The following is a 21,729-nucleotide window of genomic DNA, read 5'->3' as shown; positions in this document are numbered from 1 at the left end:
TTTAAAAAGTAAAAAAAAACTTGCAAACTTCACCATCCCTACTTGCATTATTGTCCAAAAGACTGTGGATAGCGACATTCCGCTGAATCTTGTATCCCTACTGATGTTGACGGATGCCCATTCTGCTAAGGTTTCCTGTCTACTAAGTGCTAATTAGAGCTGCAACTCTGGCTTCAGCTATGATATTATTATCTAGGACTGAATAAACAATATAAGGCTTATGGAAATTGCAGAAGCGCTAGGGCGATAATAATAGTAACAACAACTATTATTATTTTTGACCACTTATTATTTGCCAGGAAGGTGCTAACTGCCTTATATATGTCTCATTTAGTGCTCACTACATTTCTATTATCAGTCCCATTTTCAGATCACAAAATGGTTTAAAGAAGGTAACTTTAGCGTTCTGACCATTTAGATTGGAACTAAATTTTTTGACCATACATCTTGCTTTATCCACTTGCTATCATGTCTTAATATTAACGGATATCACTCCTATATAATTCATGTTTCCAGTGACAGAATGAGTTAATGGAGTCCGTGGTTTAAAAGTGACCCTGGAGAACCAAAACGCTCAGCCCATCCACTTTATCCATAAAGAGATTAGGCCTGGGTGGGAGATTGGATGAGAGGCATCTCTTATCAGTCCGAGAGGAATAGTGTATACCAAAGAAATTGATCAAAAGGAGGAAGACGTTTGAGGGCACTAGGGAGGAATATGACTCTGATGGATTGAAATTCTACATGGGAACAATTGAAAAAGAAGCTATTGGCAACATCTACAGGAGAGCAGAGAATAGCAAGATTAAGTGTAAATTGAATAGCAGTGAGTGTTCAGGGAGTTGTCTTAATGGAAATTCAGTCTACCTCCCTTCCAACATCTCAGGGTAAAAGGTGTGTATAACATGGATAAGGGAAGCTGTGGCGTGGAGGTTACTGGAAACCCATCTGAGTGATTCAACAAGTGCTCTTCTTATGGTTCTTGAGAAAGTGTTCATGGGAGACATTTGGGAATTAAGTCCAGAGCCACGAACTTCCATTCTGCATAAGGATCTCAATCACAGTGTTGCAGAGAATTGGGGTAGTGACCTAAACCTGTCGGCTTAGTGAGAAGGCAACAGGTTTAGGTCACTACCCCAATAGGAAAGGGAATTCACAGACTGCTGAATCCCTTCTAGGGAGTTTGAGATGTTCCATGGAAGCCGGGTTTAGAACCCCTGACCCAGAGCCTAATCAGTATGGCAGTATCTTGTGGCAGATGTTGGCAGGAAGGCAAATTTATTTTTACCCAGGATGTTTGTCTCTTCTTTGCTCTACTACCCAGACAAAATTTAAATTCAGCAAACTAATGGCAGTGCTATTCCCCAGACTCCAAAGAACAGCTTTGTCATCCTCTACCTTCAGTCAGCCATTAATGGGACACTAATATATTTTGACATAAAGGTGTGAAATTGAATTACTTGGCTTTCATTTAATCTCTATGCACTTCCCCTGACTCCCCCATGTTCTAGCTGTCTGTTTTCATGTTTTTCGTTGGCCTTTTAAAATACTAGGTGGGAGAGCACCCAGAAGTGTAAAATGTCATGCCACCAGCCAAGCTAGACAATCTCCCCCTAGAGGTAGCCCAGCACCTTGTCAGAAATGTTTAGGGAGGTTCCTTTATGTGCTCTAAACATTTTCCAATATCTGGCAGAAGCAGCAAATGCTGTTGATTATTAGGTAGAACCTTATCTAGGAGAACAATTTTCAGAATAATTATTATAATGATAATAGCTAAAATCTATTGAGCACTGACAATGTGCCAGGCATTTTTCTAAGCATATCACATGTATTGGCTCATTTAATTCTCTTAATATGCCTACGAGGTGGATACTGTTTTCATCTCCACTTTACCTATGAGGAAACTGAAGCATAGAGTTTCCTGATTAACTAGGAACTGGAAGAACTTTACTTCAAATCCAGGCAATCTGACTTGGAGCCTGAGCTCCTCACCACTTTGCTGTGTTGCCTCCCATACCTGCTGTTTACACCAGGGTTGCAAATGATTGGAGAAGGTTTTCCATTATCGACCCTAGGGTCTAATGCCCTAAAATTTGCTGATGAGTCTCAACTGGGACATCTTTTGATAGGAGTTTAAAAAAGAAAACAGATACCCTGCCAAGAAGACTAGGTTTAAGTAAGCTGCTGCTAGTGGGAAAGTGGAAAGTGTTGTAGGTTGTTGGGAAAAGATGGGAGCTGAGAGCAAGAGAGCAAAAGTGTAGGAAAGTGGATGGGAGAAAGTGTTAAGCGGTGGTTAGAGTCTCTTTTCTGTCTTGCTTAGCTGATCATTCTGGAGATGAACTGAGATCATATGTGAATTCATTTGGGATTTATAAAGTTTGATTCAAATAATAGTGTCTGTTTTATGCCATGGTGTGCCCCCTGGAAGTTAGGGTGGAGTAGTGGGTGGCCAGAGGTTCAGGAGACAACAGTGCATGGGTTGGAATCAGAGGGCATAGATGAGAACCTGGGAGGACATGGGACAGGGAGCAGCCACTTTATGGGTTTTGAGAAAGGTGATACACACTGGTAAACCCCAAATTGGGGAGCTCCAGGAAGGGGAGTCCAGGAACTGGTCAGCAGTCATTCTCCAAATCTCATTTCCCATTTGCAACTACTGCCCAATCGAGGTCTTAGTCCTGATACCTCCAGCCCAGTAGAGAAGACTGAAGCCCACTGCCATTAGATTTACTATTATCTCAAAAAATTGCTTAGGTAGAGTTCATTCAACCTCTGCCCCTCCTCAACTTCTCCTATTAGGGTCTGATAGGCCACTACATTCTACGGTTCCAGCTTCCCTTTTATCTGCTGTGTGTGCAGGAAAATATTTTCTAATTACAGTCTTTGCAGATCAGTTGAGTGAACTTGGAAATAAAGGGATTATCAGACCCCTTTAATTTGGGGATAAAAATCTAATGTGAACACCATGTGGTCACTCTGTTAATTGCATAAATTTTTTCCTCCCTACTTGCATCTAATTCCTAACACTCTTTGCTATAGGCCTTATTTTTATTCTTGTCCTGCATTATTGTTATTTACATATGGACGTGCTTTTAAAATAACTATATTAATTCCTTAAAAATTATACTTGATATAAAATAATGCCCAGGTTTCACCACACAGAGATAACAACTTGCAACAGCTTGTTGGACGTGTCTCCATGCACTTCTCTTGCATATGCAAGCTCCTGAAGTTCACAATTTATATGAAGGAGCTTATGCCATATATAATTATTCATGACTTTTTTTCACTTCACAGCATGTTGTAGCCACACTTCCCTCTAAATGAATAAAGACCTACACATTCATTTGTACTCTCTGCCCAGTGTTCTCTGGTTTACTTAACCACCCCGCCTGATGATTGTTTATTGATAAAGAAAGAAATCTGAGCAGCACACAGAGATCATCAGACTCTGCTAATCCAGACTTTATAGTTTTGCCGTCAAATCCATGGGATTCTTGGTATTTATCCATTGACAAGAGAGTCTGAACTCCTCATAGGAGCAGAGAAAGAACATGAAACTGATGAGTGAAGGGTCCAAGGCTTTGCGTTTAGCACTGCTACTTAGTGGCTATGTGACCTTAAAATCACTTCACCTTTCTGAACCTCAGTTTCCCTACCTGTAAATGATATTGTGAGTTTTCAGTATATTCAAGGTCTGTTCTACTAACTGAAGGTCTGTATCTATAAATATACTGTCAAGCTATATCTCCAATCACAACTTAAATGCTTCGGCTTTATTTGTCCATACCTTTTTGATGTCCAGCACTATGGTAATACAAAGTAAATACCCAACAAACACAATTTGAGTGATGGATCAGTATAGCTGTTGAATCTGTCTTTTCAAATTTCCCCCAGAAATATCCATCTCTGTAGTTTTATACTGATTTTTTTAAGCCAGTGAACCTCAGACATTTTTACCTGCCTACCATCTCTCTTTAGAATTTGTGCACGTATATCTACACTTTTAAATAGCCACAGTTTAAATCTCTCTCTCTGTGTGTGTGTGTGTGAGAGAGAGAGAGAAAGAGAGAGAGAATGCACCATGTGTGAGTGTGCACATATGTATCTATAGTTTGATATGTATGTGCTATTTTGGGTGAGTAAAGTGGGATTCCATATGGAGGGAGTTACTATACTTTGCACTAAAATGAGGCTTTAGACAACAGAATGAGATTATTTTTTTACTCCCTCTTCCAGAGTTTTACTGAAATTAAATGGGTGTGTGTCTGTGTTTCTGTGTGTGTGTGTTTGAAGTGAAGGTAGAGAGGGGTGTCCTAATATTGTAGACACAGTATTCCCTCCTTTCATCTATTCTTTCTTATCTTTCCTATTTTCCTTCCTTCCCTCCCTCATTCTCTCCCTTCCTCTCTCCCTCCGTCTTTCTCTTTCTTTTTTTGTTTCTTTATTTCTGTTTCCTTCTTTCCTTCCTTTTCCTCCTTTACAGGAACAAATTAAAGAATAATGCCATTCTTTCTACTTTAGTCAATGACGTTAGTCAGTGGTGACTTTTGTCACCATTTAATATAAAAAAAAAGAGAAACAAGCCTCTGTATGAGAAAATTCAACCAATGAAATGCCAGTATAAGGTCGTATTGAAAGACAAGTAGGTATTTTGTTATATTAATATATTGAAGAAATGTATTGACCCATCGTGGTGGTGATGAAAACCAAATTATTCCACTCAACTAATGCCCAAGATTAAACCACTTTCAAAATATCACTTAAGAAAATCAAGGAGTCGAGTTACAGACATTTGGGGAGTGAATAGATGTTCAGAAAGTTTGGTACTGCACCATTTTATTGCTTAATATGTGTCTGGAGTCAGTATGCATTGAATTCTTTCAAAATGAGTTACGCACTTCATTCTCTTCCTAAAGAAAGGACACTGTACATATTTAAACATTTTTCTTCATTTTGGAATGCTCAGAGCCACCATTACACGCAGTGTTTATTGCAATATGCTTTGACTGAGAGGTGCTGTCAAAAGAGGCTATTGAGCTGTGTAGAGCTACTTCGGTCTCAACCCTGTGGCTTCTGGACTCTTGGTCTGCTTTTTAAAGATAGTTTTTCCATCTCTCTGAGGGTCAGGCTGCCCCTGACCATGTCTTACTGTGATGTGCATATCTGCCTGTGGTTCTTAAAGCTCCACTCCACCTCCCACTATTTCAGATTTGCTGAATCTAATTTATTATGTAACAAGCACATGATCTTATTAAATGTTTTCAAAAATCAATAGAAAATACGATATAAAAGTGGGCTCCAAAGGCTCTTTCTGCATATTTCCATATTCTTATGTAAATTCCAGAAACTTTTGGTTTCTGGAGAAGTGTTCTCCAGATCACTGTTCAATTCTGATAAGGAACCCACCTTTCTGGTTTGAATGTGAACTCTTCCTTCTAAACATGAAGAGACAATATTGCCCTTATTCCTTCAGGTGCATGGCTACCAATTCCGCTCTCTCATTTGTATCTGACCACTCGGTTCTTGTTTTGCAGTCCCCAGTCTGTCCCAGATCGTCTGAGGATCCGGGTGAACAAAATCAGTTTACAAGACTATGAAGGATTCCACTATGACAAGGAGAAACTCCGAGAAGCTTGTAAGTTGGAAGTGCCTCATTGATTTCATGCGATCAGCCTATCTTCAGCTTCTTGATCCTCCTTGGTTTGATGGGTAGATTCATTTACCCTTGTGCCTGAAAATCATGGTTAGAGAAGTGAAGTGAAACACAGTAACATGTGAGCTCCAAGTGATAATGTATGGGCTACAGAAAAAGGAACTGGAAAAGGAAAGCAGCTGAATAAAATCATTCTGCTGTGGATGCCAAGTCAGGATCTCTTGGCTTATTCGCCACTTTAGTCTCAGATTTGCCTAAAATGAGGAAAGCAAAAAGTTCGTGATACCAATGGTATAGCACCATCCAGAAAACTCTTGAGACAACACAGATCTCTTCTTGGAGGCTGCGTTGTCAAACACTGCCCTCATTCGTCACAGAGATGTGGCAAAGAGGCACATTCAACACTTCTAGATATTATGCTATTATATAATGTCAGAGAAGGGCCTACGGGAACGTTGTGATATTAAAGTGATTCATTGATGATGAGGTGCCATTATTTTTGAAACCTGCACTTGAGTCAACGTATGAATTACTTCTGAAAGTTTGTATTTTCTGTATGCTTCTTTGAATACATAGCTAATTGTTAGTTCATCTCACTAGTCAATCAGTATGTATTGGACACTTTTTACATTCTGGTACATTCTGATCACTGCATTAAATCTGTCTGTATAATAATTTATGAGGTAATTGGTTAAAATAAGCCAGAAGTTAAGACCATGAGAGTGTTAGATATTAGGGTTCTCGGCTCCTTCCTAATTGTGGGAGCCAATAGTCAACTGCAATAAAGTCAAAGAAGATAAGGAAAACTGGTGTCCAAGGGAATAGGCAATGATGCTGATATAAAGAAATGACTTTTATATGGAACCAAAGACTTACGAACCCAGTCCCCAAATGGTCTCTAAGTGTAGACCTGGCTACCTGTGTAAAAGAGGAAAATAGTTAGAACTGGCAGGATTAATAGTAGGAAAGCCTTCCTGGGATGGTCTTTTCTGAGCTCTGGTTTCTGAGACTGATCTGAAGTAAGCTTTAGTGGATGGAAATTCTGAGGTCCAAGGATAATCCCAGGGGTGGGTACAGAGGGTTCTACAATCTGGAGTTGGCACGAGGTGAGGAGCCATATCCCTGGTAGCCTAATCACTGAATCTACTAGAGAATTTGCTGTGAATTTTCTTTCTTAATTCTCTCAGCTGCTTCAGCTTCCTAAACCCTTTATGTTGTTTTCCTTAGACATCAATATCTTTTAATTTCTCCCCAGCCTTCTCACTTCCATACTTTACCCTCATTTCCTTTTATAGGAAAGTGTGAGCTGGAGGAGGAGCAATTCCCCAAACCTCTGAATTTCTTCCTTCTGTAAACAACATATTACATTTTCTAATCTAAGTGAACTTATAAGCAACAGACTAGCATATAATCTATTTGATCCATAAAGTGATAGACATATATTTTTGCGATGGGAAGTGTAGCTACAATGCAAATTAAATTAAGTTCTAAAGGTTACTAATCATAAAGAACAGTGTTTTATGTTCTTTCTTGTTTTAAGCTTCCAAACAAATAGCTAACAGTTCTTAAAAGAAGGTAACAGATCTTAAATAATATTTTGCAGCTTACGATCAACTCTGAAGAAATTCAATTTGGAGTGGGGACACATTTGAAATTTTTAGCTGAAATGAGATTTGAAGCTTATTTATAGCTTTCAATTATCTGTTTTATCTTTTCTGTGAAATTATCTGTCTACCATTCCTGGAGGTAATTGTGGTTTGAGGTTTTCCAACAAGATGACATTTTCTGGCAAGGGCTTTACTCAGCATATGTGATAAAATTTCTATGTGAAGAAACTTCTTAAGTCAAATATGGCATAAATGTAAGCCAAATAAATTGAGCAGTATCTTTGGGACCCCAAAGAACACATAAACTCTCTAAAAGGGGATAAAGGAGTTATTCTAAAGATTTAAAAATTCATTCCAATGATTTGGATTTGAAGAAAACAATAAAAGAATTGGAATTAAAAGTGACCAACTCAATCATTCTACTTTTAATATGCGGTGATGGTGCTTCTAACTGTGGTTTTTCAGGAAAGTTTATCCTTTGAGGTTCTGGATTCACTCCTACTAACCTTTACTCTTTTGCCTGGTTCCAACTTGAAACAGAATACAGATTCATGGGAAGGCTGACAGGGCTCAAACTGAGTATAAAGACAAAAGCAAGCTTAAGTCCATATATGAGGTGCATGCCAAAATAAATGTTATTTCAGAAGCATTAATTAAGTGAAATTTGCACAACACATCTAGATAAAAGGGACTCTAGGAATGTACTCTGACCTGCATCCCAGAACAAAGAGAGTGAATCCTCTTAGGTCATTCATTTATTGTCATCAAAGACTGACCTAGAGCAGTAGCATGGTACTGCGTTTGAAGTTAGTTCCATTTCTTGTTGGTGTGCCAAGTGATATCTTCAGGCAGCATGTGGTTCTTTTCCATCACCGTTTAGCAGAATCTTGCTCATTGTTCCCGTTAGATAAAAAGCTCGCATGTTTGTCACCTAACAAAGCCCATCTTCCGTCCATAATGCAGGGCTCCCTGACAATAATGGATGGCAGCCCTTTAAATTGCTTTGCTTATTTTAGCACAGAGAAAGAGGACTATACTCTTTCAGATATTTCCCATTCCTCTTCCATTTAGCCCCATCTCACTGGGGGGCAATCCTTCTAAAATAATATCCTGGAAAAATTTAGTCCTTGTCAATCTTTCCCTCAGCTCTTGCTGGTAAATTTCAGACTTATGTAAGACACTAAAAGTCTTCCTCACTCTATAGGATTTGTCAACCCTCAGATAATAGTTGTGGTTTGCAAGAGGGGACAGCCTATTCAACTTAAGAGGTAGAACATAAAGAGAAAGTGGCCATATTAAAAAAATTAAAGCAAATCTGTCATAATGATATCAGAAAATCACTCTCATAAACAGAAGTATACAAGTGGGTCCTTAATAAAGCTTATAATCATATAATCTAGGCAAAGGATGATCTGTTTTTAAAAATCTGTTGTATTTCTAACCCCAGAAGAGATTCACTGACATATGATATATTTTTTAAAAATCTGAGATAACTTGATATTCCCCAAAATTTAACTCTATTCCCATGCAAACTGGTTAAACTTCAGTTTGAGCACCAGTTTATTCTGCACTTTTAAATTGCCATGATAATTTACACAGATCTAGGGTTTAAAACACAAGCAGTAGAAACCAGCTTGAAGCCAATTGAAAACAGATGTAGTCTATAAGGATAGGGAATTAACATTTGTTGTATATCAAATACAGTGTTTGACAATGCTTTTACATACATGATCTCAGTATAATTCAGTATTATCTGGATGTTTGTAACATGTAATGCATAATATATCAATAAATAGGGTACAATCCTAGTATCGTTAGCGTTAACCAAACTAGGTATTTAGTTAAGCATTTGCCCTAATGGAATTTCCTTGTTTGGTGATTTAGTAGAAAAGTCAGAAATTTTGTTGTTTGAATCTCAGTTGAAACCTTGACAAAGTCATTTAATTTCTCTGATGATCAAATCTCTCATCTATAAAATGAAAATATAATTATAACCCCATTCAGTGCTGAGGGTTAAATGTAATGCTGTATATGGAACCCTTGGTGTGAAGTCTGGCACATTAGCCTGCTCTCCAAAAATGGTAGCTATGATGCTTGTGGTGGTTGTTGTTAGAGAGGCCCTGCTGTCATACTGCTCATCAGTCTTCAAGTCCATAAAACCAGACTCAAAGTAGGTCATAGAGGCTGACTTCCTCTATGTAGAACTCTTCCTGGCTTGAGGCAGCTCACTTCAAACTGCACACACCACCACCCTCCAACTCACTTTCTTACTTTCAAAAATAGAATCGAAAATACTGGTAAATATCACAGAAAGATTATGGGAAGAAAGTGTAACTAAATCATTCAATTTACTTTTATTGTGTCTACTTGTATAAACATCTGCTGTAATGACAAGATACTTAAATCTATGAAGCATGTAAATACTGAATGCCCATATAGGATGATCTGAACGTTTACCTGCAAATTTCCTTCCTTAAGTCCTAATACATTCTCTTAAGTGTGTCATCTGTTATCCACCACTGAATTTTTTGCAACAAATTTTTATTTTGGAATAATTTTAGATTTACAAAAAAGTTACAAAGGTAATACAGGGCATTCCTGTGCATTCCTCCCCCAGTTTTTCTCATTGTTAAACACTTTACATTACCATGGTGTGTTTGTCAAGGAAACTGATATTGCTACATTACTATTAACTAAACTTTTGGAATTTCTATCCCAGGATCAAATCTAGGATACCATATTGCGTTGAGTTGTCATAGTTCCCTAGTCTCTTCTGATCTGTAACCGTTTCTCAGCGTTTTCTTTCTTTTTTTATCTTTCTTTCTTTCTCTCTCTCTCTCTCTTCCTCCCTCCCTCCCTCCCTCCCTCCCTCTGTCTCTCCCTCTTTCTTTCTTTCTTTTCTTTTCTTTTTCTTATAACCTTGATGGTTTTGGGGGAATACTGCTTCCTGTAGAATATCTTCCAATCTGGCTTTGCCTGTTGTTTTACTCATAATTACACTGGATTTATGGGTTTTTGGAAAGAATACGGTAGAGGTGAAGTAGGCTTTTTGTCCCATCATGTCAAGACTTATGTGATATACACATGACATCCCTGGTGATGTTAACCTGATCATTTGGTAAAGGTGGTATTTGCCAAGTTCCTTCACCATAGACTTACAATTTTTTTTCCCCTTCCCTACTCTATTCTTTAGGAATAAGTCACTAAGTCTAACCCACTTTCAAAATGATCAGAGGAGGTGGATCAAGATTTTTAAAATTGTTTCCAGTTTGCATATTTGAGCTCAACTGAATTTGTTAACTATGCCAAAATGGTAGAGCCATTCAACCATTCATGCATTCATACTTTCAATAATTACATGTTTGCATCAGTTATATGTCAGATACCACACTAGATGTTAGTCATTGAAAGATGAAACTAGAAAATCCAACATTATAACATAATTTATTCAGTGTACATTTATTGAGTCCTTACCGTGAGCAGGGGATGGAAGAAAAAAAACAACAGAATTCGTTCCTGATTTTCTGGAGCTTTTTTCTTTTTTTAAAAAATGTGATAATAACTGTGATGGGGCTATGGAAACATTCTGTACCTATTTTTCTAGCAAACGTCATTTAAATAATGAAAGAAAGATAAAATATATAAGCAAGAATGAGAAAATCCAGTCTAACCACTAATTAGGTGCGTGACCTTGGGCAATGCATTTGTCTTCTTCAGGCTTCTGTTTCCTTATCTGTTAAATGCAGTAGTTAAACTAGACATTTCTTAAGAACAGATTATAATATAATAAATGTTTAGTTTTATAGAAATTACACAGGATTAAAAAATTTTTCATCAGCATATTTCCTTAGTAGAGTTTTTAAAGCTCCAACATCATTCATAATGAGTATAAGCATTAGAAACCATGTAAGTACATTGTGCTTCAAGAGTTTGCTAAAAACACTGATTTTTTTTCCCTATCAATAGCTTCATCTAAAATTGAATCTTTCCCCCTCATTTAACAAGTTGACAACAGGGCTGTTCAGTAGAGATTAGACCTCCATTTGGTGGAGGTAGGCTTTCCAAGTTGAAATCTGTCTGAGGAGTTAAATGATGTCAATTTGTCCTCTGAAGGGCATTGTCCTTCCATTTTGCAAGTGTGTTTATGTTTATTCCTATTTTCACGATTTGACATTTACCCAGAGTTTCGTGCTTAGTTTCTTTTACTGTCTTTTCCCATCTCTTGTCTGTCTCTTATATTTATCATTTTATTAAAAATATAATAATAATAATGGTTAACACACATTGTACTATTGCTGTGAGCTAGGAAATGCCTTTTTTACATATATTGTGTAATTTAACTTACCCGACATCTCAGTGTGATAGATAGTACTGTTATTCCCATTTCACATATAAAGCAATTGAGGCACAGAAAACTCAAACAGTCTAAGGGGCTGACATTTTGAATACTTATTTAATCACTGTGTTTTCTGCTTCCTCCAAGTAGTACTTCCTATTTTTCATATAAATGTCTTTAATAACATAAGTAAGAATTTACATGTCAGTCTTTCACGATTCCATTTCAAATGTCTTCTTACATTTAAACTGACTTTGACTTAGTTTATCACACTCAGGTTTGTTGGACAAGTTTCTGTTTTTGGATCTTCCTCCAACCTCAAATCAGCCATTCATAACTTCAACAAATATTAATTGACTGCTTACCTTATTTCTAGTACTATTTCAAGTATTTCTAGTACTATTTCAAGATACAGAAAAGTGCTTGCCCTGGAACTTATGTTCCAGTGGAGAGACAGACAAATGAATAAATAATACAATATGGCAGCAAGTGCTATAAAGGAAAGTAAAGCAGAACAGTGACAGAGGATCCTGTTTTTGGTAAGGTGGTCAGCAAGAGACTTTCTGAAGAAGTGACATTTAAAGAGAGACCAGAACAAAAAGAGTGCATGTATATGTGGATTTCTAGAAGAGTATCCCTGGGCAGAGGAAATGGCAAGTTCCAAGGCCAAGCATCCTTAGTATATTTAATGAATGTCAGGGATGTCCATGTGACTGGAACCTGCTTAGTTGAATGGAGATAGTCAGGAAGTTATTTTAAAGGGTCAGCACATGGAGGGGGCTTATAGGCCATGGAGAAGGCTTTGGATTTTATTCAGAGTGTAATGAGAAGGTGTTGGAACTACTTGAGGGGTGTATCATGCCTGAATTTATTCTAGATAAATTTGGCTACTAGGTAGAACATTTTCAGGTTGCAATGATGGAAATAGGGCAGCAGGTACCAGGCTAATGTGATACTCCAGGTGACAGGCAATAGGAATGAGGGAGTTAAAGTAGTAGAGTTGGAGAGAATCAGTTGGATTCTGGCTACATTTTGGAGGTAATGCTGGTAGGATGAGATGATGGATTTGCTGTATTGCATAAGAGTGTAAAATTCAGTTGCCTCTGATGTTTTGACCTTGACAACTTGGTAAATAGAGGTAGGGAAGATGCAGAGGATTCAGCAAAGGAGACCAAGAAGGAGCAATACCAAGGAGGAGCCTATGGTTAGCTACAAAAACAGCAGGAGAGCTTGTTCATTGGAATCAGAGAAAAGAAAAATATCTCATAAAAGCTGTCTAGCTGTCAGCATTTCAGAGAAGTTGAGTAAGATGCACACTAAGAGTTGGTAGTTGGATTGGAGTAGAGGATAGTTAGTGGTAGCCTCACGAGATTGTGGAGTGAAAAATGTGAAGGTGCATAGAGAGGATTCGTGTGCAAATAGGGTCAAGTGAATGTCAGATGTGAGCTGCATAATGACATCTTGATCAATGATGGACTGCATATACAACAGTGGTCCCATAAGATTTTATTTTATTTTTTATTTTTTTTAATTCTTCAGCTAAAACAGCGGAAGAGGTGATTTATTATATGGTTGTTACACTCGGCCACAAATAAACACAGAAATAGTCCAGAATGTCACAGGTCCAGGGCAGAGGACCAACATGGGCATTTTGTTTATGAGCAAGGTGGGTCTCAGAGGTGATTGGTGATCAGAGGGCGATGAAGTTCTAGATCCATTGAGACAAGCTCTAGACAGTAGCATGCAGTGCCACAACTTGTACCAGCATCCCCAGCGTCTGGCATTCCATGTTTCTGCTCCTGTGGCCTCCACGGTGCAACAAGCTAGTGGTTTACTTGGACCTCTGCCTCATCTTTCTTCTTTTGTGCTTCAGCCTGCGCATTCGCTTCTTCCTCCACTTGGCTCTCATGGCGCAGAGGTTTCCAAAAAAATGGCGCTAAGGCCGAGAGCAAGATTTTAATACCATAGTTTTACTGCACCTTTTCTATGTTTAGGTATTTTAGATACCCAAATACCATTGTGTTACAATTGCCTGCAGTATTCAGTACAGTAACATGCTGTACAGGTTTGTAGCCTAGGAGCTACAGGCTATACCGTATAGCCTAGGTGTGTAGTAGGTGATTCCACCTAGGTTTGTGTTAAGTACACTCTATGATGTTCACACAATGCAGAAATCACCTAACGACATGTTTCTTAAAACACATCCCTTTCATTAAATGACATATGACTATAATTCACCACAGATTGCTCTTTTAAGGTATTTAACTATAAAATGAAGGAAAGAAATGGGATGATGACTATAAAAGAATATAGTAGAATCAAAGGAGGATTCTTTTTTTTAATTTGTAAGATAATACAGCAAGTGTGTATGCTGGTGGGACCAATTCACTAGAGAGAGAACTTGATTCAGAAGAGGGCCAACTGCAGGAGCAGTGCCTTTGAGTAGGTGGTAAGATGGAACCTGGTGAGCAATGGAAGGTTGTGGGCAGGAATGTGGGGCAGGTTCTCCCAAGTACAGCAAGAGAAGGCAGAGGAGGGAGTACAGATACAGATAGCTTGGTGTACTTGGTGCTAGGGAGAAACAGAAGTTCTATTCTGATTGCTTTTATTTTCTCAGGAAAAGAAGAAGCAAGCTTACTAGTTGAAAGTTGGAAATGGATAGTATCAGTGTTCTGGAAAAAAAGAGGAAGGTTTGAAATAGCTTGAGGAGAGAGACAGTGACAGGGTTCGGCAGAATTGCTGACCTTTACTTTGGAAATGGATCATTGAATTCATTGTTTTTTTGTAAGCACATAGAGCCTGACTTGCCAGTTTCTGGCTGTCTTGGTTTATAGATGAGCCTACTCTATGTCTTTCTAATTTCAAAGGACTCTGATACCCAGGGAATATTGGGCCAAAATATGATCTTATTATTAATATAAACTTCTTTGCCATCTAATTCTGTTTATGACCTAAAGGCTTTCTTTATTTATAAGAAAATAAAATATGCTCTGGTGCTGTGCTATATTAGAAGTTAATAATGTTAGATTTCAGACAAAGAACTGAGCCTAAAGTGTTGATGATGATATTTGATCCTTCCTTCACTGTTAAAACTTAGCCTTTGGCAATGAGAGCAATCAATTGCAGGTAGATCCTTAAGTCTCTGCCCAAAATAATATTTTCTCTTTTCATTGGTTTATTTTATGTAACACATACTCAAAATTATGGCCAACTCTTACTATTTGTAGACCAGCCTAGTCCATTTGGTTGCTGTCTTACCAGGTTGACAACTCTGGAATGTAAGCTCAGATGGTAGTTAGACTTCCCTTTGAAGACTTTCTTCTAAGATCTTTGTATAAAATTATTACTTTCATTCATCTTGCTAAGGTTTGAGTAGTGCAGTGTTGGCCATTGCAGAGTCACAACTATCCTGTTTAATAATAAATAATAACATCCAATAATTGCATAGGGCTTCATGGTTTACAGAGGGCTGTTGTATACACTGGCCACACGCATCATTACAAGGACACTTAAGATTGCCTCGCGCAGGGTTACATTGCTGCGATGGGATTTTAATAAGAAATTATATATTTTCTCTCTTAATCCAGGGCACTTTCTAGTATACAGCCTACTTCTTTATAAAGACTAATTTAAAAGAATTTGCGGTCATAGGTCTTGTCATCGTTTGAGTTTCTGGGGAAACAGACTGTGAGACTGAGTTTTGTGTGCAGGGGTTTTATTGGGGATTTCCCAAGACGGAACCACAGCTGTGCAGGGCAAGAAAAGTGGGACCAGGAAGATGGAGATGTTGAACTTTGCTGTAGTCACAACTGAGGACTCCCACAGGGACGTTTGGACCTGGGACAGCCATTTTGAGTTTTCTAAATTGAGGCAAGGGTTATTGGACACAGATCAGGCTGCCCTGGAAGGGGATAAACCTTGAGTGAGGTAGCAGCCTTTCTGGAGAAGGACTCAGCTGTGTGCTATCAGCAAACTTTTAGCCTCTGGGAAAATGAGTGCCTCAATCCTAACATGAATGCATTGCTTCAGTTCCGAAAGCAGAGTCTTGCTATGTATTAATAACCTGATTTTTGAACTAAGGCCAAGATAGAGCCACCCACATACCAAAATCCTTGAGTTCATTCACTCAACTCTTCATTTAACAACGATCTATTGAACACCTACTATGTATCAAAGACTGTTCTAAGTGCTGGAAATTCAGCTTCAGTGAGTGCTAGCTCTCAAGTGTTTCTCTTGTTATATCTTTTAACCTGATTTCCCTGCTATGCCAAATTCAGGGAATTGTAGTACAAGTTGATTATTCAGAAGTGTCTGAATTAGAAAAGTAAAATGGAAACCTAAAAGGTGAATGCTGACCTTTCCTTAAAAGTTCTTTCTGATGAATTATTGCCAAGCCAAATATTCTCCATTTGGAATTTGAGTAATTAAAAGTGGAAACCTGAATATAAAGCCATCTCAATTTCTGGCTGTCACTTCTAGTCTGACGCTATAGTCAGCAGAGAAAACTTCAGAGTTTGATTCTCAATGGGATGTGTATTTTTTATATATTCATTTCTTCCTTCACTGTTAAAATGTAGCCTTTGCTAATAAGAGCAATTCATTGATTGAACTAAACAGAATCAAGGGCGGAAGTATAAGCTAATCTGAAAATAACATCTTTGCAGATTGACTCAGAACCACAATTTTATGCACTAGTTACGTGGATAAAAACTTCAGGCTTTCCCTAGTTCACACTGGTGGAAAACAGTCTTTCTCAGTACCAAGTGGGTTTCCTGAATCACTGGTCCACTGCCAGTCTCCTGGAGTCATCTGTAAGCAGAATTAGAGATGTCCCCAGGCTGTCAGCTGCTAGGGATGTCTTTGTTTGAGACTGCCCTATTTCACATCTCCTCATAGAAGCTGTCCATGTATAATTTGTTTATTCATTTTATTTCCCAAAAGAGGTTTGGGGCCCCTTCAGCTGATTTTAGAAAATCTTTCTGTCATGAATTCTTCACATGTATCTAATCAACTCAGAAATTCCAGGCTGCGTGACTGAATGTGTCCCCAGCATCTAGTTGTTGGTGACCTTGACCATCACCCTGCAGTGTAACAGACAGCATGATGTAGAAATTGTGAAAGAGATTTGGACCAGCGTATCTAATCATCATTTCAAGTATTGAAGTTTTAGGTATGGTTATGAATCTTTCCTTTCAGACATGTAATATTTCATCTTGATTTTCAGATGTATCTGGCTAGCCTGGCCATGTAGCCAAGATTCCAGTGTCACAGTCAAGCCTTTGTTATCTCCCTCCCAAGTACTTGAGCACTGGTAGTAAATATCAGTAGTGGTTCTTTCTGTGTCTACGAATTTTACGAATATTCATTTCCATTGTCAAGGGCATGCTAGGACCTCACAGTTAAAAGCTTATATCACATTTAACACCAGGAATAATTGCCAAGAGATTATATATATCATCTTGTTGTCCTAGTACTTTATTGCATGTAACATTAGGAACCTTCTTTGAAATGAAATTATCTTCATCAAAAGTAGGCATTTACATCATTGTCATTAAACTTACATATTCAGTTGGACAAGGATGACATTTCATAGCACTATTTGGTCTGGACCTTTGGTTCCTACTATGTATTAGAAGAGAAGTATGTGGGCCTTCTGCCCATACTTGCTCCTGGATAACCACGGTCAATGCGTGAACCGCAGTCATCAGAAGTAGGAAAAAGGCCATTACAAACAGCATCCATGATTGGATCTCATGCTCCACCTGACAACTTTTGTCTTTGTTCAGAAGACCAGGCTTTAACATCTCCTTTTTTTTTTCCCTGGGATTTTCTTTCTCATTTCTGCTTTTCCATTTATCATGTCATGAATGCCAAAGATTTGGAAAGAGAAAAAGAAAAGGATCTGTTACTAACTCCTGAGGGGTTGTGGGCTGGGCTTCGATGGGCACCTGGAGAGTGTAGTGTTCCCTTTCATTCTCTTTCTTCTCTTCTTTCTTCTCCAGCCTTCAGAATTTTCTTTCCCCAATTCTGTCTATAACACATTCTAACTCAGAAACCATTTTCTTATATTTTAGGTGTTATCAAACTGCCTTTGAGGCATTGACAAGTGGTCTTTGTCCTCCATCATCACAGTTTTCACTAATTTTACATTATTTTCACAGTCTCTCTCTGCTGCCTTCTTTGCTCTTTTTCGCCCTCTCCAGCTCAGCAGGCCACGAGTCCATGGTGTTAGGTAAGTGTATCAGAAGGTTGTAACCCCCACAGCTATGCAAAACGACTTCACTGTCACTCTTGCTCCTTTTCCCTCTTCCCATCCAATTGGCCACAGAGGAGTTGCTTCCTTGGACTTCGTATCTCTCTCATATGCCCTTCCCTTCTTGTCTTTCTGCCACTCCTCTATTCCAGACCTCACCATTGCTCAGCTCATTGACTGTGTTAGCTTCCTCACTCATCCTCCAGTCACTCACCTTATTTTTCATCAATTTGTCTTCCGTATTACTCCCAATGATTTTTCTAACATTTTGTCCAAGAAAAAGTTGGGAGATTTTTAGGCACTGGGATGAGCGAGTGGAAAAGTACTGGAGGATGTTGTGGGGAGGTTGGTCAATTGCCAACCCATTGTATCTAATTATTGTCATCCATCAAGTAAGAATTGTAGTTTTTTGATAACCTTGGCACATTTGAAACTAACAAAATAAAAGGAAAGATTCCACTTGTCTTTACATCCTCCCTTAGGAATTTGTTTCTTTTCTCTAGTCCCCTGCCTCTCCTCCTTGAGTTCCTTATTTCCACCATCCTTTTGACTTCCTGAGTAATGTGAATGCTATGAGTAACGAAATAGGTACTGATAATTGTTCTATGTCAGGATGATCTCATCAGCAAAGTATCTGTCCATAGCAAACTCAGAACAGTTTCTTTTTCTTTTCCCTTTCTCTTGATTTTTCTGTAACTAGGCATCTGTGTTTGCTAATTGTCTCTTATTACCAATAATTATTTAGGCTCTTACCCACCCACAGAGCCTGAGAGAGAGGGGCTCTGTCTTTCATGATGTTTACATTTCAAAAAATGACTTCTAGCTCCTGGAGAAAGACATTCCTGGGTTGTAAAATTTGGCATGAGTCTGGGAGCAGATTTACATACATCTCAAAGGGGCAGAGAAAGGATTTACAATGGAAAGTTTGCTAAAGTAAATGCTCTAAGAAACAAGTGTTCAGAGCCATATAATCAAGAAGAAACCTGTCGGCCGGGCGCGGTGGCTCACGCCTGTAATCCCAGCACTTTGGGAGGCCGAGGTGGACGGATCACGAGGTCAGGAGATCAAGACCATCCTGGCTAACACGGTGAAACCCTGTCTCTACTAAAAATACAAAAAATTAGCCGGACATGTTGGTGGGTGCCTGTAGTCCCAGCTATGCAGGAGGCTGAGGCAGGAGAATGGAGTAACCGGGAAGGCAGAGCTTGCAGTGAGCCAAGATTGTGCCACTGCACTCCAGCCTGGGCGACAGAGTGAGATTCTGTCTCAAAAAAAAAAAAAAAGAAAGAAACCTGTCTAAAGTTCCATCATGCTAAGGGAAACATGAAAGCTGTTTTGGTCAGTGTACATCTGGAACCTTCACCTTCTGTTGGAAACCTATTAGTATCTACCCATCCTTTTGAGAATAAAGTCTCAACTTCTTAGTATAAAAATCAAACCTCCGGTCTTAGCCTCACCCTACTCTACTCTGTACCTACCTACCTTCCTAATTCCTGAACATTTCCTTTTCTTCTTTTTGTGCTGTGGTTCCTTAGAGCCTAAGGGTGGTCTGAGATAATTTCCTTTTGTCTCAAAAACTCTTGTTCCTTTTGTCAATCCACCTTATTTTCTTCACAGCTCCTCGTGGAAGAGTGTCTGGTCTTGGGGAATGTGTAGCCCTTCTGGATTCTAAACACGTGGAGTACATGTCTATCCAATTCCTGCCACAAAGATATCATCAGTAGGATGTTTTCATGTACTCCCCTCCTCCTCCAATTCTGTAAACTCCTTGAGGGCAGGTACCATGTCTTACTCAGCCTTCTGTGACCAACTGCTGACACTAGAGTTGTCCCCAGCACCAGAAAGTCCTTAAAACCCATTTGCTAAAATGATTAAGTGAATGACTTATAGACGTGAAAAATATTGTGGCATAATTCTTTGTATATGCAATATATATTTACCAAATTAATGAAAATAGAAACCATGAGTTACTATTCAAGATTATCAATGCCATAAGCATTTAAGAGGATTTTTTTTAAGTGAGTTGCGTGTTCCTTATGTTGCCCACTTAGGTAGTATACTATCATGATAAAAGCAGAATTGGATCTGTACTTGGAAACCCAAATTTCTAGAGAACCTGTTAGTTTCTGGAAAGCACTCAGAAATCTTATCCTTGAATAGAATCCAATGAAAACTACATAATTTACTTTTATCTTGTGGACGACATTTTTAATGGACTATAGACAGGACCTGGTTTAGCTCAAGCTAGGGAATCCAAACTCTATAATTACTTTTAATCTTAAGGACTAGGAGTTGTGAAACTGCTGACAGGTCCCAGACATGGCATGGCAAGGTATAAAGTTCTCGGGATGTTATGTTTCCTTTTGAATGCTAATATGCCCATTCGTTGCTCCCCATTGGTTCCAGGTGAGCAGTGGGAAATTAACGATGACCAGGTGGTTGTAAAATGGACCTGTGACCCACAGCAGGGAAAAATTGGATTGAAATACCATATTGCAAACCGATTCTATCTAATTCTTATCAGCCATCAAGTAAGAATTGTAGTTCCATGATAACCTTGGCACATTTGGAACTAATGAGGTAAAAAGAAAGATCCCACTTGTCTTTACATCCTCCCATATTATATTTCCTATAGACAAAGTATCTGTCTATAGAAAACTCAGAACAGGTTCTTTTTCTTTTCTTTTTCTCTTGATTTTTCTGTTTCTTTTTAACTAAGACTATTTTTCAGAGCAGTTTTAAGTTTACAGAAAAAGTAAGTAGGAAGTACAGAGAATTCCATATATCCTCTCAACCGTCCCCTACCCCAACCTATCCACACACAGTTCTCCCCTTTATTAACATTTTGCATTAATGTGGTTCATTTGTTACTATTGATGAGCCAATACTGATACATTATTATTGCCTGAATCCCATAGTGTACATTAGGATTCACTCTTTTGTCATATAATTCTATGGACTTTCACAAATGTGTAATGACATGCCGTCATTATTACCGTATTGTACAGAATATTTCACAAGGAATACCTTGTATTATGTCTTTTCATTTCTCCCTTCCTCTCCCAAGCCCTTGGCAACCACTGATTATTTTATTGTCAGCATAGTTTTTGCCCTTTCCAGAATTTCACATAATTGGAATTATACACCATGTAGCCTTTCAAATTGGCATCTTTCACTTAGCAATCTTCATTTAAAATACCCCCATGTCTTGTCTTTGCTTTATAGCTCGTTTCTTTTTATTGTTGAATAATATTCCATTGTCTGGACATACCACAATTTATCTGTTCACCTACCAAAGGACATATTAGTTGCTTACAAGTTTTGGCAATTACGAATAAAGGTGCTATAAACATTCATGTGCAGATATTTATGTGGACATAATTTTCAACTCCATTGAGTAAATACCAAGGAGCTGATGCTAGATTGCATGGTAAGAGTATGTTTAGTTTTGTGAGAAACTGCCAAGCTGTCTTTCAAAGTGGCTGTGCTGTTTTGTGTTTCCACCAGCAATGAATGAATGTTCCTATTGCTCCACATCCCCACCAGCATTTGGTGGTGGTAGTTTTTTTTAATTTTAGCCATTCTATTAGGTGTGTAGTGGTATCTTTGTTGTTTAATTTGCAATTCTCTGATGACAGAAGATTTTGAGCATCTTTCGATGACCGTATTTGCTGCCTATATTTTCTTTTCATCAGATTTTATTTAGATCTTTTGCCCAGTTTTTTAATTGGCTCTCTTATTGTTGAGTTTTAAGAATTCTATGTATTTTTTGGGTACCAGTCCTTTTTTTTTTTTTTTGCATCTCTTATGGATTCTTTGTTATAGGCTCCTAGATGTGGATTGCAGAGTTACAGAACATTTAGGAATACTAGTACCT

General features: G+C 38.3%; 1 protein-coding gene across 6 annotated transcripts in view; it reads left to right on the top strand.

Annotated features, from left to right (window-relative positions):
* Window positions 1-21,729, top strand: part of DGKI (diacylglycerol kinase iota) — a 479,960-nt gene that overhangs the window by 330,743 nt on the left and 127,488 nt on the right. For all 6 annotated transcript variants that reach the window (XM_034965048.3, XM_034965050.3, XM_034965049.4 and 3 more), the window contains one exon: window positions 5,538-5,638. In XM_034965048.3, the coding sequence (XP_034820939.1) occupies window positions 5,538-5,638 (101 nt within the window). The remainder of the gene's footprint in view (window positions 1-5,537; window positions 5,639-21,729) is intronic.

The sequence above is a fragment of the Pan paniscus genome, chromosome 6 (assembly GCF_029289425.2).
Source record: "Pan paniscus chromosome 6, NHGRI_mPanPan1-v2.0_pri, whole genome shotgun sequence".
In the NCBI taxonomy this organism is placed as follows: domain Eukaryota; kingdom Metazoa; phylum Chordata; class Mammalia; order Primates; family Hominidae; genus Pan; species Pan paniscus.
The sequence above is the reverse complement of the archived record's forward strand: the minus strand, read 5'-3'. Positions and strand labels throughout refer to the sequence as shown.